This window comes from Carcharodon carcharias, chromosome 2, assembly GCF_017639515.1.
Source record: "Carcharodon carcharias isolate sCarCar2 chromosome 2, sCarCar2.pri, whole genome shotgun sequence".
Classification (NCBI taxonomy): domain Eukaryota; kingdom Metazoa; phylum Chordata; class Chondrichthyes; order Lamniformes; family Lamnidae; genus Carcharodon; species Carcharodon carcharias.
In genome coordinates, this window is record NC_054468.1 from 71,492,031 (window position 1) to 71,508,634 (window position 16,604).

The following is a 16,604-nucleotide window of genomic DNA, read 5'->3' on the forward strand; positions in this document are numbered from 1 at the left end:
CCCACTCGCCGACACGTAAAATGACGCAGGATGGCGCTGGGCGGAATCCCCGACGTCATCAATTGAGGCCATTGACAGGATCATTTAACCAATTAAAGGACCCGCCCATCCAACCTTAAGGTTGGCTGGTCGGCCAGGAGCCCCGGTGGCAACTAGAGAAAACATGAAACCTCATCCAGTGGCGGGGTGAGTCTTCATGCAGGGTTGTAAACATTTTAATAAAGTTATAGTGTAAATTATGAACATGTCCCATCTCATGTGACATTGTCACACGAGGGGGATGTCTTAGGGATTTTTCATTTTTCTATTTTTATTATTTTTCAAAGTGGAAGCGATCACCCTGGGGCTGCACTTAGCCTCAGGCAGATGTGGCTCTTTTGCGTACATGCGTGAAAGAGCGCACTCCCACTTTCGGGGAATCCCCCTTGCCTGCACAGGTAGCACATAGCGCTTCCCGCCGGACGCCACGCTGGGTGGGCCTTAATTGGCCCGCCCGTGTAAAATGGCAGCAGGGCCCGCTTCTCCAGCGGGGATCAGCTCCCCGCCTGCCGGGAAATTGGGTTGGGCCCACCTGCCCGACAGGCAGAGAATTTTGCCCAGAGATTCTGGGTCACCCCGTGGTCATTGGTGGAGGCAGAAAATCACAAACTGAAGGCTCACAACCTGCCTGATTTCTCTCGCTGTTGCCATGGAGAATCTCCACACAATGACAGCCATTGGATGCTGAAGTTTACAGCAGTGTGCCAACTCTCTAACAGAACGATTCACTTCATTCCATTCAATAAGTGTGGACATTGCCTTAAAATTAGTATTAGGCCCGTTCAGTTGTGTTATCAAAAAGACACCTTTTCCACACAAAGTGCAGGGGAAATCTGGAACTCACTCCACTTGGAGAGACAGGGATTAGCCAAGGACAGTCAGCAGGGTTTTGTTAAGGGGAGGTCATGTCTGACCAATTTGATTGAATTTTTCAAAGAGGTGACCAGGTGTGTAGATGAGGGCAATGCATTTGATGTAGTCTACTTGGACTTCAGCAAGGCTTTTGATAAGGTCCCACATGGGAGCCTGATAACAAAGGTAAGAGCCCATGGGATCCAAGGCAAGTTGGCAAATTGGATCCAGAATTGGCTGAGTGGCAGGAAGCAGAGGGTGATGGTCGAGGGGTGTTTTTGTGACTGGATGCCTGTGTCCAGTGGGGCTCCACAGGGATCGGTGTTGGGTCCCTTGCTCTTTGTGGTATATATAAATGATTTAGGCTTGAATGTAGGAGGGTTGACACAAAAATTGGTGGGGTGGTAAATAGTGAGGAGGATAGCCTTAGATGACAGGAGGAGATAGACGGGCTGGTCAGATGGGCTGATCAGTGACAAATGGAATTTAATCTGGATAAGTGTGAGGTGATGCACTTGGGCAGGACAAACAAGGCACACAATGAATGGTAGAACCCTGGGAAGTACCAAGGATCAGAGGAACCTTGGTGTGCATGTCCTCAGGTCCCTTAAGGTAGCGGGACAGGTAGATAAAGTGATTAAGAAGGCACATGGGATACTTGCCTTTATTAGCCAAGGCATAGCTTATAAGAGCAGGGAGGTTGTGCTGGAACTGTGTAAAACACTGGTTAGGCCACAGCTAGAGTACTGCGTGCAGTTCTGGAATCCACATTATAGGAAGGACGTGATTGCACTAGAGGGAGTGCAGAGGAGATTTACCAGGATGTTGCCTGGGCTGGAGAGTGTTAGTTATGAGGAGAGATTGGATAGACTGGGGTTATTTTCCCTGGAGCAGAGGAGATTGAGGGGGGATATGATTGAGGTGAATAAAATTATGAGGGGCATAGATAGGGTAGACAGGAAGGAACTTTTCCCCTTGGTGGAGGGATCAATAACCAGGGGACAGAGATTTAAGGTAAGGGGCAGGAGGTTTAGAGGGGGTGTGAGGAAGAATTTTTTCACCCAGAGGGTGGTGGGAATCTGGAACTCACTGCCTGAAAGGGTGGTGGAGGCAGAAACCCTCATAACATTTAAGAAGTATTTGGATGTGCACTTGCGATGCCATGGTATACAAGGTTATGGGCCTAGTGCTGGGAAATGGGATTAGAATAGTTAGATACTTGTTTGACCGGCGCAGACTGGATGGGCCAAAGGGCCTTTTTCTGTGCTGTAGGCCTCTATGACTCAATGAGTCCAACATTTGATGGATCCTGGGAGCCTATTTGAAGCTTTCAAGGCCTGAGTTTGGTAGGTTTTTGTTGGGTAAGATTATCGAGGGATATGAAGCAAATGTGGCCATGGCCTGCTGGAACAGGCTAGAGGGGCTGAATGGCCTCCTCCTCTTCCTATGATCTCTGGGTTTCTACCAAAACAACAACTTGTATTTACATAGGAGAACAAAATGTTCTGAGATGCTTTGCAGAGGAGTAATCAATCCACAAAATAACCAACACCACACAAACAAAGAGATATTAGGAGGGAGACGAGAAGCTTGGCTAAAAAGCTGAGGTTTTGGGAAGATCTTGAAGGGAAAGCTGGAGATGGAAAGATGGAGAGAATTCCAGAGATCAGGAGCCAGATGGCTGAAGGCTGTCAATAGTGGGGGAAAAGAGTTAGAATTTCTTTTTCTTTATTCTTTCATGGGATGTGGGCATCACAGGCAAAGCCAGCAATTGTTGTCCATCCATAATTCACTTGTCATTGACCTAGGCACTGGAAACAACAATGGCAAAATCAGCCCTGTCAACGCTGCAAAGCCCTCCTTACTAACACCTGGGGGCTAGTGCCAAAATTGGGAGAGCTGTCTCACAGACTAGTCAAGCAACAGCCTGTCATGGCCAACTTCACAGAGTCATACCTTACAGATAATGTCTCAGACTCCACCATCACCATCCCTGGGTATGTCCTGCCCCACCAGCATCACATGCCTAGCAGAGGTGGCAGCACAGTAGTATACAGTTGGGAGGGAGTTGCCCTCGGAGTCCTCAATATAGACTGCGGATCCCATGAAGTCTCATGGCATCAGGTCAAACTTAGACAAGGAAACCTCCTGCTGATTACTACATACCGCCCTCCCTCAGCTGATGAATCAGTGCTCCTCCATGTTGAACACCAATTGGAGGAAGCACTGAAGGTGGTAAGGGCGCAGAATGCACTCTGGGTGGGGGACTTCAATGTCCATCACTAAGAGTGGCTCAGTAGCACCATTACTGACCTACTGACCTAATGGACATAGCTGCTAGACTGGGCCTGTGGCAGGTGGTGAGGGAACCAACAAGAGGGAAAACATACTTGACCTCATCCTCACCAACCTGCCTGCCGCAGATGCATCTGCCCCTGGACAGAATCGGTAGGAGTGTCCACTGCACAGTTGTTGTGGGATGAAGTCCCGCCTTCACATTGAGGATACCCTCCATCATGTTGTGTGGTACTACCACCATGCTAAATGGGATAGATTTTGAACAGATCTATAAACTCAAGAGTGGGCATCGATGAGGTGCTATGGGCCATCAGCAACAGCAGAACTGTACTCAAACAGTTCTCTAACCTCAGGACCCTTCATATCCCTTACTCTAACATTACCATCAAGCCAGGGGATCAACCCTGGTTCAATAAAGAGTGTAGGAGGGCATGTCAGGAGCAGCACCAGGCATACCTAAAAATGCGCTGTCAACCAGGTGAAGCTACAACACAGGACTACTTGTGTGCCAAACAGCATAAGCAGTGAATGATAGACAGAGCTAAGCGATACCACAACCAACAGATCAGAGCTAAGCTCTGCAGTCCTGCCACATCCAGTTGTGAATAGTGGTGGACAATTAAACAAGTCACTGGAGAAGGAGGGTCCACAAATATCCTCAATGATGAGGGAGCCCAGCACATCAGTGCAAAATATAAGGCTGAAACATTTGCTACAATCTTCAGCCAGAAGTGCTGAGTGGATGATCCATCTCGGCCTCTCTGGAGGTCCCCAGCATCACAGGTGCCCGTCTTCAGCCAATTCGATTCACTCCACGTGATATCAAGAAATGGCTGAAGGCACTGGATACTGCAAAGACTATGGGCCCTGACAATATTCCGGCAATAGTACTGAAGACTTGTGCTCCAGAACTTGCCTCCCCTCCAGCCAAGCTGTTCCAGTGCAGCTACAATGCTGGCATCTACCTGGTTATGTGGAAAATTGCCCAAGTATGTCCTGTACACAAAAAGCAGGACACATCCAACCCGATCAATTACCGCCCCATCAGCCTATTATCAGTCATCAGTAACCTAACAGAAGGGGTCATCAACAGTGCTATCAATGGCACTTGCTTAGCAATAACCTGCTCACTGATGCCCAGTTTGGGTTCCGCCAGGGCCACTCAGCTCTTGACCTCATTACAGGTTTGGTTCAAACATGAATTAAAGAGCTGAACTCCTGAGGTGAGGTGAGAGTGAATGCCCTCGACATCAAGGCCACATTTGACTGAGTGTGGCATCAAGGAGCCCTCAGGGTCTCGGGGAAAACTCTAAGGAAGATTGTTGTTGTTGTTGGAGGTCAATCATCTCAGCTCCAGGACATCACTGCAGGAGTTCCTCAGGGTAGTGTCCTAGGCCCAACCATCTTCAGCTGCTTCATCAATGACCTTCCTTCCATCATAAGATCAGAAGTGGGGCTGTTCGCTGATGGATGCACAATGTTCAGCACCATTCGCAACTCCTCAGATACTGAAATAGTTCATGTCCAAATGCAACAAGACCTGGACAATATCCAGGCTTGGGCTGACAAGTGGAAAGTAACAGTTGTGCCACACAAGTGTCAGGCAATGACCATCTCCAACAAGAGAGAATCCAACCATCACCCCTTGACATTCATTAGCATTACCATCACTGAATCCCCCACTATCAACATCCTGGGGGTTACCATTGACCAGAACCATATAAATACTGTGGCTACAAGAGCAGGTCAGAGGCTAGAAACCTTGCGACGACTAACTCACCTCCTGGCTCCCCCAAGCCTATCCACCATCTGTAACGCACAAGTCAGGAGTGTGATGGTATACTCTGCATTTGCCTGGATGAGTGCAGCTCCCACAACACTTTAGAAGCTTGACGCTGTCCAGGACAACACAGCCTGTTTGATTGGCACCCCATCCACAAACATTCACTCCCTCCACCACCGACACACAGTAGCAGCAGTATGTACCATCTATAAGATGCACTGCAGGAATTCACCAAGGCTCCTGAGGCAGCACCTTTCAAACACACGGCCACTGCCATCTAGAAGGACAAGGGCTGCAGATAGATGGGAAAACCACCCCCTGGAAGTTCCCCTCCAAGTCACTCACCATCCTGACTCGGAAATATATCGCCATTCCTTCACTGTCGCTGGGTCAAAATCCTGGAGGTCCCTCCCTAACAGCACTGTGGGTGTACCTACACCACATGGACTGCAGCGGTTCAAGAAGGCAGCTCACCACCACCATCTCAAGGGCAACTAGGGATGGGCAATAAATGCTGGCCCAGCCAGCGACACCCACATCCCATTAGTTAATAAAAAAATTGCCCTTGAACTGAGTACCTTGCTAGGTCATTTCAGAATCACTCACATTGTTGTGGGTCTGGAGTCAAATGTGGTCCAGAGCAGGTAAGGATGGCAGATTTCCTTCCCTAAGGGACATTGCTGAACCAGATGGGTTTTTACAACAATCAATGATAGCTCCATAGTTGCAATTACTGAGATTAGCTTTCAATTTCAGATTTATTAATTGAATTTTATTCCACCAGCTATCATGGTGGGATTTGAACCCATAAACCGAGCTCTGGGCCTCTGGATTACTTGTCCACTGCACCAACGTTTCCCCACAATGGGTAAGGGCCAAAATTGGAGGAGTACAGAGGCCTCAGAGGGTTGTGGGGATGATGGAGTTTACAGAGATAGAGAGGGGTGAGGCAATGAGGGATTAGAGGTGTTAAAGGGCTGGGATCCAATGCAGGTCAGAGAAAACAGGTGGCCGATGATGAATGGAGCTTGGTGTGAGTTAGGATATAAGCTGCCAAGTCAGGGTGAACTGAAGTTTATGAAGGACGGAGACTGGCCAGGAGATGGAGTAGTTGAGTTCAGAGATAACAAGAGCATGGATAAGGGTTTCAATAGCAGACGAGCTGAGGGAGTGGTGGAGACAGGCAAGGCAAGGGTGGGTGTACATAGTCTTGGTAATGGCGAAGATACGAGTTGGAAGTTCAGCTCAGGATCAAACAGGACGCCATAGTTGTGAACGATCAGGTTCAGCCTCAGGTTTACAGCCAGTGAAGTGCTTCTGAAATACATTCATTGTTGTAATGTGGGAAGCATGGCGATCTATCTGAAAACAGCAAGATCCCTAAACTAGCAATGAAGCCACGATCACTAGATTACCCTAACTGATCATTTCCCTTTTCCAGTTGCTAACCTTGTAATATTGTATAACTTGTCGAAAAGCAATGTTTCTGGAAGCATCCGTTTCAGGACAGTCAAGCCTTTGTAATGCCCGACTAATCCTCCTTCTCTTGCAGCTGTCGTCGTGTTCGCTTTTGTGCTGTGCTGGTTGCCCTTTCACGTCGGCCGCTACCTCTTCACCAAGTCCTCCGAGGCGGGGACCTTTGAGATGCTCCAGATCAGCCAGTACTGCAGCCTGGTCTCCTTCGTCCTCTTTTACCTGAGTGCCGCAATCAACCCCATCCTTTACAACATCATGTCCAAGAAATATCGCGTCGCCGCTCTCAAACTGTTCCACGTCAAGAAGGCCCCAAGGAGAATTCCGTCAACGGTCAAGGGTGAGAGCTGTCCAGCCTGGACGGAGACCAGCATCAGCACTTGACCACTGCATAGCAACCAAGAGTTATGGTCACAATGTTCATTTGTAGCCATGCGCAAGCTGGAGGCATGGCGAGTTGGACAAAGAGTGTATTAGCCGCATGTTACATGAGCCAGAAGGGGTGTGGCCCCAGTGAGGAGGAGGATGAAGTGGCCACAGTTTTGGCAACCATGATAAAACAAAAAAAAAACTCGCATGATTCTGGAGAATTCGGTGTCCCTTTCACCTTGCCTGCTCAGACTGCAGATCAAGATCATCCAAAAAACTGTTGGGCTGCATTTTCGATGCCAGCATTTAAGTATTTCAGCTGCTACCTTGAAACAAGTAAATTTATGTTGGTACCCAGTCAACTGGTTAATTGAACTCACTGTGAGATAATGATCAGGATACTGTGGTAAGCTATTCAGAATGTAATAAATATTCTTCGATTTCAGGGTCTGCACTATGTGGTCAAAGAGATTCCAAAGACATTTTTTTTTTCCCTTTGTTATAAGAAAACAAACTCAAACCAGCAACAGCTTCAGACAGGAGAACATAGAAACCACACGACAGTGAAAGACCAAGGTCCATTTAATTCACCTTCGACCCCTCCCAAAGGTTACACGATACAATAATAATGGATTTATTGACTGTTCCTATCAGCCATTTTCTATCAATGAGTCTAGAACTGACCCAGACAGATGAGGAAACTCCACAGTGGTGCAGAGCTTTGGCAGTCAAGCGCCCGACTTGCTTCAACATCATCATTGTGCATTTCTAATAACAATGAATCCCATTTGTTGACCAGAACTTGCTGAAACCCATTAGCTTTCTTGGCCCATCAATGTGACAGTAATCTGGCCCAAACACTTACCATTCTTTTAGGGTAAAAAGTTTCTCCTGCATTTCCTATTTTCTCTTGTCCTTTGGATATCAGATGATACATGATGGGAAAGACATTATTAACATAGAAATAACAGAGCACAGGTCGAACCATAGGAAGGTTTACAGTGCAGAAAGAGGCCATTCAGCCCATCGTATCTGCGCTGGCCAAAAAGAGAAAAAAGAAACCAGCCGCTCATTTTAAACCCATTTCCCAGCACCTGGTCCATAGCCTTGAAGGTTACAGCACTTCAGATGTGGATCCAGGTACCTGTTCAGTGAGTTGAGCGTTTCAGCTTCAACCTCCAACTTAGACAGTGAATTCCAGATGTCCACCACCCTCTGGGTGAAAAAGTTTTTCTCCATGTCCCTTTTAATCCTTTGACCAATCACCTTAAATCTATGCCCCTTGGTAATTGACCCCTCAACTAGAGGAAACAAGCCTCTCCTGTCTAGCCCATCTAGACCCCTCATAATTTTGTACACCTCAATTAGGTCACCCCTCAGCCTCCTCTATTCTAAGGAAAACAACCCCAGCCTACCCAATCTCTCCTCACAGCTGCAATTTTCAAACCCTGGCAACATTCTTGTAAATCTCCTCTGTACTCTCTCCGGAGCAATTACATCCTTCCTGTAATGTGGTGACCAGAACTGTACACAAAATTCCAGCTGTGGCCTGACCAGTGCTTTATACAGTTCCATCATTACATCCCTGCTTTTGTATTCAATACATTGCCCAATAAAGGAAAGCATTCCATATGCCTTCTTTACCACTTTGTCTTGTTCTGCCACATTCAAGGACGCATGGACATGCACTCCAAAGTCTCTCACTTCCTCAACCCCTCTCAATAATTTCCCGTTTATTGAGTATTCCCTTGCTTTGTTTGCCCTCCTCAAATGCATTGCCTCACACTTTTCCGGATCGAATTCCATTTGCCACTTCTCCGCTCACTCAACCAAACCATTATATCATTCTGGAGTTGACAGCTATCCTCTTCACCATCAACTACATGGCCAATTTTTGTGTCATCTGCAAATTTCCCAATCATTCCTCCCACATTTAAGTCTAAATCATTAATATATACAACAAACAGCAAGGGCCCCAACACTGAGCCCTGTGGAACACCACTGGAAACCACTTTCCATTCGCAAAAACATCCATCGACTATTACCCTTTGCCTCCTGTCACTGAGCCAATTTTGGATCCAACCTGCCACCTTCCCCTGTATCTCATGAGATCGAAGGTTATGTACCTTTTCCAAAAAATCCTTAGCCAATGGATACATTTTCTCTCCATTAACCCTATCAATTCCTTCAAATTGTTTTTATTATTTGCTCATGGGATGTGAATGTCACTGGCTAGGCCAGCATTTGGTCAGAGGGCATTTAAGAGTCAGCCACATTGCTGTGGGTCTAAAGTCATATGGAGGCCAGACCATGTAAGGGTGGCAGATTTCCTTCCCTAATGGACATTAGTGAACCAGATGGGTTTTTACAACAATCGACAATGGTTTTACAGCCATCATCAGACCTTATAAGTCCAGATTTTTATTGAATTCAAGCTTCACCACTGACCATACTGGGATGCTGGCGTTTGAACCCAGCTCCCAGTGCATTACTCCGGGTCTCTGGAATGCTAGTCTAGTGGTAATAGCACTATGCCACTGCCACCCCATTAAAAATGCTAAAGACCTTCATCAAAACACCCCTGACCTTCTAAATTCCAGAGAATGCTAGCCTAATAAATGTAATCGCTTGCCACAATTTAATCCTTGGAGCCCAACATTCTGGTGACCCTGCGCTGCACTCCCTCCAAGGTCAATATATCCTTTCACATTAGCTTCTTCAAATGCTTCTCAGCATCTTCAGCTTGCATGGGCCTGAGTACTTGCATATTAGTTCATGCCGCAATATTGTGCTGTCTTCCGTTGATGAATGGAGCTCTCCGTTAACCGGCATTTTTGATTAACTTGGGCACGATGCCACACACCGGCATTTTTGATTAACTTGGGCACCATGCCACACACCGGCATTTTTGATTAACTTGGGCACGATGCCACACACCGGCATTTTTGATTAACTTCGGCACTATGCCACACACCGGCATTTTTGATTAACTTGGGCACGATGCCACGCACCGGCATTTTTGATTAACTTGGGCACGATGCCACACACCGGCATTTTTGATTAACTTGGGCACCATGCCACACACCAGCATTTTTGATTAACTTGGGCACCATGCCACACACCGGCATTTTTGATTAACTTGGGCACGATGCCCAAGCTGCTGAGGGCTCTGCCTTAGAATATCATGGGTTCATAGTCTAGCCTGGCTGCAGTACTGAGGGAGCGTCACGGTTGGAGGTGCATCTTTCAGGTGAGACATTAAACCAAGGCCCTGTCTGCCCTCTGAAGTGGATGTAAAAGACCCCATGGCACTAGTCTGAAGAAGAGCAGGGGAGTTCTCCCCAGTGTTCTGGCCAATACATGTACCTCAATCACTAAAACAGATCATCTGGTCTTTATCACATTGCTGATTGGGGCAACTTGCTGGGTATAAGTTGGCTGCTGCATTCCCTGCACTACAACAGTGGCTACATTTCAAAAACACATAATTGGCTGTAAAGAACTTTTGGACCTCCTGCGGTGGTGAAAGGCGCTATTAAATGCAGGTTCTTTGTGGCTGGAGAAGCGTTATAGGGTAGCCTCCAAGAACAGAAGAAGGATCTTAAATTGAATGGCTTGGGGTTTAGTGTGGATGTGCAAGCGGATTTAGTGAGAGACAAGAGATGATAGGGTAAGTTGGAGTTCACGGGAGGGCATGGTAAACGCAGACAGTGGAGGAGATATTTAGAATTTCCTGCATGTGTAGGCAGCCAAAGGTCTTTTATTTTTGGATAATAACAATCCACCTCTAGCATTTTTCAACATTACCACCAATGCTATTTAATTTAACTGATGTATTTGTCATTTTCTTTGATACAACTTCCTTGCCGCTGTTGTTGATTCTTGTCTGGGACGTTGTCACAATGTCTGCCCTCTGTATCCTCCACCAAATGGTCACTCACCATTCTGAGCCTGCTGGTATCATCATTCCCCCCTTTTTTACCATTCGCCAGAAGAGTTTAAGTGAATCGCTGTGACCCCGCTGTGATTCCAGTTAATATCAGCTGACCTAGTGCAGATGGAGGATTAAATCCTGTGCCTGTACAGCTCGTCATGTGCTGGATGAAAGGCTTGCATTTTTATAGCACCTTCAAGTCAATGAAAGGCATTTGTTGGAGTGTAGTTACTGTTGTTATGTAGGGAAACATGGCAGCCAATTTGCGCACAGCAAGATTGTACAAACAGTAACATGATAGCGAGCAGATAATTCAATTCAAGAAAGAGATCAATAGGTTTTTGGGTATGAAGGGATGTGGGGATAGAGTGGGCAGGTGGAGTTGAGGTAAAATATCAGCTTAATCTTGTTGAAAGGTGGTGCGGGCTTGAGGGGCCAAATCCTACCCCTATTCCTCTTTATTATACTCAGTTCTTCTGCAATAATGGGCGAGGGATAAATATCGGTCCCAGGACACTGGAGGGAACTCCCCTGCTCTTCCATGGAATAGTGCCCTGGGATCTTTTATGTCCACCTAAGGTAGGGTTGCCAACCCTCCAGGATTGGTCTGGAGTCTCCAGGAGTTGAAGATCAATCTCCAGGGCACTGCTGTTTGCCGCTCTGGAGAAAACTCATTGGGAAGTTAAAAAAGATAGTTTTTTGTCATTTTCTTTGAACATTTCTCTTTACCAGGTATAAAAATATTGAAAATGGTGGGGGGGGGAAGGGGGAAAGGCTGGTTGGCAGGCAGACAAGCATCATCCAATTGGGTAATGAGTCTTTTTGCTTGTCAGTTGGTATAGGAAGGCCATACGTCACAAGGATGGATGTGTTGGCTGACTAATGACTGGTGTGTGGGGACAGGTCATGTGATAAAACCCACAAGAATATATTTAATCACAGTTGGCGACTGTAACCCGGGAGGGCAGAAAGGACGGCACCTCCAACAGGGCAGCAATCCCTCAATACTGCACTGAGAATGTCATCCTAGACTAGGTGCTCAAGTCTCTGGTGTGGAACTTGAACCCACAACTTTCACCGTCACTGGGTCAAAATCCTGGAACTCCCTCCCTAACAGCACTGTGGGTGTACCTACACCACATGGACTGCAGCGGTTCAAGAAGGCAGCTCACCACCACCTTCTCAAGGGCAATTAGGGACGGGCAATAAATGTTGGCCCAGCCAGAGACATCCACATCCCGTGAAAGAATAAAAAAATAGAAAGGGCCAGCATGAGCCACAATGGAAATCTCTAAATATGTGTTGTGTGTTGCTGTGAGCAATGATGTTGTAAAACAGCTGTGAATTATTAGTCTTTTGGAGCACAGTCTTACAGGGAAGATGGTTTGTTTACTTGTCAGGAGTAACTGATCACATCACAGGCTTTTAACAAACTCAAGAGAGTTGAACGAGGTTGCGCATTAGAGGGGGTGAGATCCCACTCTTAAGCTCCTTGATTTGGTACGAATACCACATACTTCGCTGGACAGGAAAACACAGCTGAGTGAGATTGAGTATAATAACACACTCCCTCACTCAGACATCTTGAGGGGGTGAGGAGAATGAGAAGCTACAACAAAACTTAAATAGATCAAACATCGAGCCTCCCCCACTTGTTTAAGAAACTTCTACAAAAGTGTCAGTGACCAAATTTAATGGACTGGGCACACCTTCAACTGGTTTGTTTTGACTCATACTGGCTCCCTGCTGACTGCCAATTACTGTTCACAATCAGACAGGTTAAATATGGCTAAAAATCATTAAAATGATAAATCAAAAATAGAAAATGATAGAAACGCTCAGCAGATCCAGCAATCATGGGAAGAGAAAAATACAGATTCATCCTTGACTCGAGTAGCACTCTTGCTATAGCAGCTTAATTGCCACTGCAGGCAGTTGAAGATAGAATCCATGCTGGTAAGCTCTGAGGGTGTGCTGCACTTCCAGAGGTCCTTTATTTCAGATGAGTTGTTAAACTGAGTGCTCACCCTCACAGGTAAAAGACCCCGTGACAACTGAAGGGCCCACACGTCTCCCTTTCAGCTACCAAAATTGGTATATGGCATTCTCGCTGGTGTCCTGGGCCAATACTTGTCCCTCAATTAACATCACTATAAACCGATTTTCTGGTCATTATCACATTGCTGTTTGGGGGATCTTGCTGTGCACAAGTTGTCTACTGCCATTTTTTTTACAAAAGTGGCTACACTGTGGAGAGCATTTCATTGGATGTAGAAGGTGCTTTAAGAAATCTTGAGGTCCCAACAGATGCTGGAGAAAAACGCATGCTTTTTCCTTAATGTTTCAATTTGAAGACATTTGATTTGGACATAAGACTATTGACCTGAAATGCAAACCCTGTTCCTCTCCCTTTAAGTGTTGTCTGATCTGTGTTTCTAGCACTTTCTGTTTTTAGTTTCAGATTTTCAGCACTGGCAGTGTTTTCCCCTTTGCATCATTATCATGGTGCTCAATTCTGAAGGAAAGTCCAGTCAATGTTTAATGGGCTGTTTTTTTGAACCAGATAATTCCCACTTTACCTGAGACAATTGTCAAATTGGATGATTGTTAAACAAGTGACCGGTAAAATCAACAGTTGCATTTTTACACCATTTTTAATGTAAACAGGGTGTCTAAGTGCACTTCACTGAGGGTTATATTTATTCTTTCACAGGATGTGGGAGTCGCTGGCTAGGTCAGCATTTATTGCCCATCCCTAATTGCCCCTTGAGAAGGTGGTGGTGATCTGCCTTCTTGAACCGCTGCAGTCCGTGTGGTGTAGGTACACCCACAGCGCTGTTAGGGAGGGAGTTCCAGGATTTTGACCCAGTGACAGTGAAAGAGCAGTGATATGGTCCCAAATCAGGATGGTGAGTGGCTTGGTAGGGGGGTGGGGGGGTGGGGGGGAACTTGCAGGTAATGGTGTTCCCATGTATCCGCTGCCCTTGTCCTTCTGGGTGTTAGAGGCTGCATGTTTGGAATGTGCTATCAAAGGATTGAGGTAACTTGGACCATGACCCAGGAAAACGATCAAGAAATGTGACCAAACGCTGGGCTGAAGTAAGGCAATTGGAGCTGGTTTATAGGGGAGCAGTGAGGTGCAGTACTGGTTGCCCCAGTATTAAAATGAGATCTCCAATACACCCCTAATGTGGAACAAGCAGACTGTGCTGAACTTCAAAGATGAGCAGGAGGAGGCTGTTCAGCCCCTTGACTCTGTCCCACCATTCAGTGAAATCTTGGCTGGTCTGTATACTCATTCCATCCATCCACCTTGCCTCCACATCTATTAATACCCTTGGCTAAGAAAAGCTATTGATCTCCGACTTAAGATTAGTAATTGAGATCCCCATGTCTACTGCTTTTCTGGGGGAGGGAGTCCAACTCATTGTGGGAAGGAATGGTTCGTAACTTCCCTTCTGAATAGCCGGTCTCTGATTTCAAGAATTCCCTCGCCAATGAAAAAAGGTTTCTTCTTATGTCGCCTACAATTCATTTCAAAATCCTAAAACAATCTCTATCAAATCACCCCTTCCAATTCAAAAATCTCTATCAAATCATTCCTGTAACCTTCCACATTCCTGGGAGAACATGTCTAATTCAGGTAATCGCTCCTCATTGTCTAAGCCTTGGGGTCCAGTAATGGTCCAGCAATATAATTCTAAAGGGGGTACAGGAGCTGGGTGTGTATAGACATAAATCATTGAAGGTGGCAGAACAGGTTGAGAGTGCAGTTAATAAAGCATTCAGCATCCTGAGTTTTATTAATAGGGGCTTAGAGTACAAGAGCAAGGCAGTTATATCAAACTGGTTCAGCCTCAACTGGAATATTGCATCCAGTTCTGAGTTCCACACTTAGGAAAGATATGAACGCTTCGGAGAGAGTGCAGAAAAGATTCACGAGAATGGCTCCAGGGATGAGGAAGTTCAGTTATGAAGATAGGTTGGAGAAGATGAGGCTGTTTCCCTTGAAGAGGATGTTGAGACATTTGATACAGGCATTCGAAATCATGAGGAGCCTGGGACAGAGTAGATAGGGAGAAACTGTTCCCATTGATGGAAGAATTGAGAACCAGAGGGCACAAATTTAAGGTAATTGGCAAAAGAAGCAATGGCGACATGAGGAGAAGTTTTTTTTAATGCGGTGAGTGGTTGGGATCTATAATGCGCTGCCTAAGAATGTGGTGGAGGCAGGGTCAATTGAAGCATTCAAGAGGGAATTGGATTATTATCTGAAAAGGAAGAATGTGCAGGGTTACGAGGAGAAGGTGGAGGTGTGGCAGTAGGTGAAATGCTCCTTTGGAGAGCTGGCTCATACATGATGGGCTGAATGGTCTCCTTCTGTGCTGTAACCATGCTATGATTCTGCGATAGCGACATCACTACACTCGATTATTCATGACATCCATAAAATCACAAAAGGAGGCAACTCGGCCCATTCTACCTGTGCTGGCTCTTTGAAAGAGCTATCCAAAGAGAGGCACTCCCTCTGTTCTATCCTCATAGCCCTGCGATGTTTTTTCCCTTCCCTGGAGATGTCAGTAGTTAAACACTCGAATGCTAATGTGTGCAGAGAACAACGTCAAAGCCAAGAGCTTTGATTTTCAGGTTTATCTGTGGCTTGCTGTGTTGCTTGTCAGAAAGCAGAACCTCTCATGTGTATCCTCCATCCTTCAATACCAAACTCACTTTTCCCATTGCTGTGCTGGGATTTGACTGTATATGTGGAATGCCTGTATATAAATTACCTTGATGTAAAAAAAAATGTAATTTATCGAAGTACAAGTTTCCGTGACATCCGTTTATTCTTTGCTGTAGTTCCAAAATGTGAACGTCCATGTAAATTTTATTAAAAGATGTGCTGAGAGAGCCGGTCTGTTGCTGTGAATAATTGTTACTAATTGTTAAATCTAAAACAGCTCACATATGCAGAGTTATTCGCACTTAATCTTTTTGATTATTTATCGGTGTAATTAAACGGCATAAAGAGGATTGAGGAATAGTAAAGTTATTTCAGTTAGACTACACCTGGAGCGCTGTCCGCAGTTCTGGGTAACACACCTTAGCAAGGATGTACACCTTGGAAGGAGTTCAGCTTAGGTTTACCAGACCGATACTTGGACACCAAGTGTTAGAATCGACCTCTTTAGTGAAGCATTTGATCATACGAACATAGGAACGAGGAGCAGGAGTAGGCCATTCAGCCCCTCGAGCCTGCTCCGCCATTTCATAAGATCATGGCTGATCTGATAGTAACCTGAAATCTGCATCCTGCCTACCCCCAATAACCTATCACCCCCTTGCTTACCAAGAATCTATCCACCTCTGCCTTAAAAATATTCAATGACTCTGCTTCCACTGCCTTTTCAGGGAGGGAGTTCGAAAGACTCACGACCCCTCTAAGTGAAAATATTTCGCCTCATCTCTGTTTTAAATGGACGACCCACAAGGGGAAACTTCCTCTCCACATCCACCCTGTCAAGACCCCTCAGGATCTTGTATATTGCAATCAAGTCGCTTCTCCCTATGTGTGTCAATGTCACATTTAGTTTGATAATGTTCCTGTGAAGTGCTTTGGCACCTTTTACTATGTGTAGGTGCTATATAAATCCAAACTGCTTTGTGCAATGTGTCGCACTTCCCTTCTAGACATTGAAACTCCAGAATAAATCAGTGTTCAAACTGAGACAGTAAAGGAGCGCTTCTCCACTCAGCAATGGTGCTCACAGTTTCCCAACAGATGGAGATGATGGGAGATGACTGTGCACTAACCCTGTCACATAAACATTACACAGCTGCCGTTCAAGAGATGGCGCA

The 16,604-nt window shown here is 45.9% G+C and overlaps 1 protein-coding gene and 1 long non-coding RNA gene across 2 annotated transcripts in view; both read left to right on the forward strand.

Annotated features, from left to right (window-relative positions):
- ghsra (growth hormone secretagogue receptor a) overlaps positions 1–6,829 on the forward strand; it is a 32,808-nt gene extending 25,979 nt beyond the window's left edge. Inside the window, exon 2 of the mRNA XM_041177355.1 lies at positions 6,525–6,829. Within this exon, the coding sequence (XP_041033289.1) occupies positions 6,525–6,829 (305 nt within the window). The remainder of the gene's footprint in view (positions 1–6,524) is intronic.
- Positions 1–16,604, forward strand: part of LOC121271387 — a 319,729-nt gene that overhangs the window by 84,678 nt on the left and 218,447 nt on the right. The gene's annotated exons all lie outside the window — the stretch shown is intronic.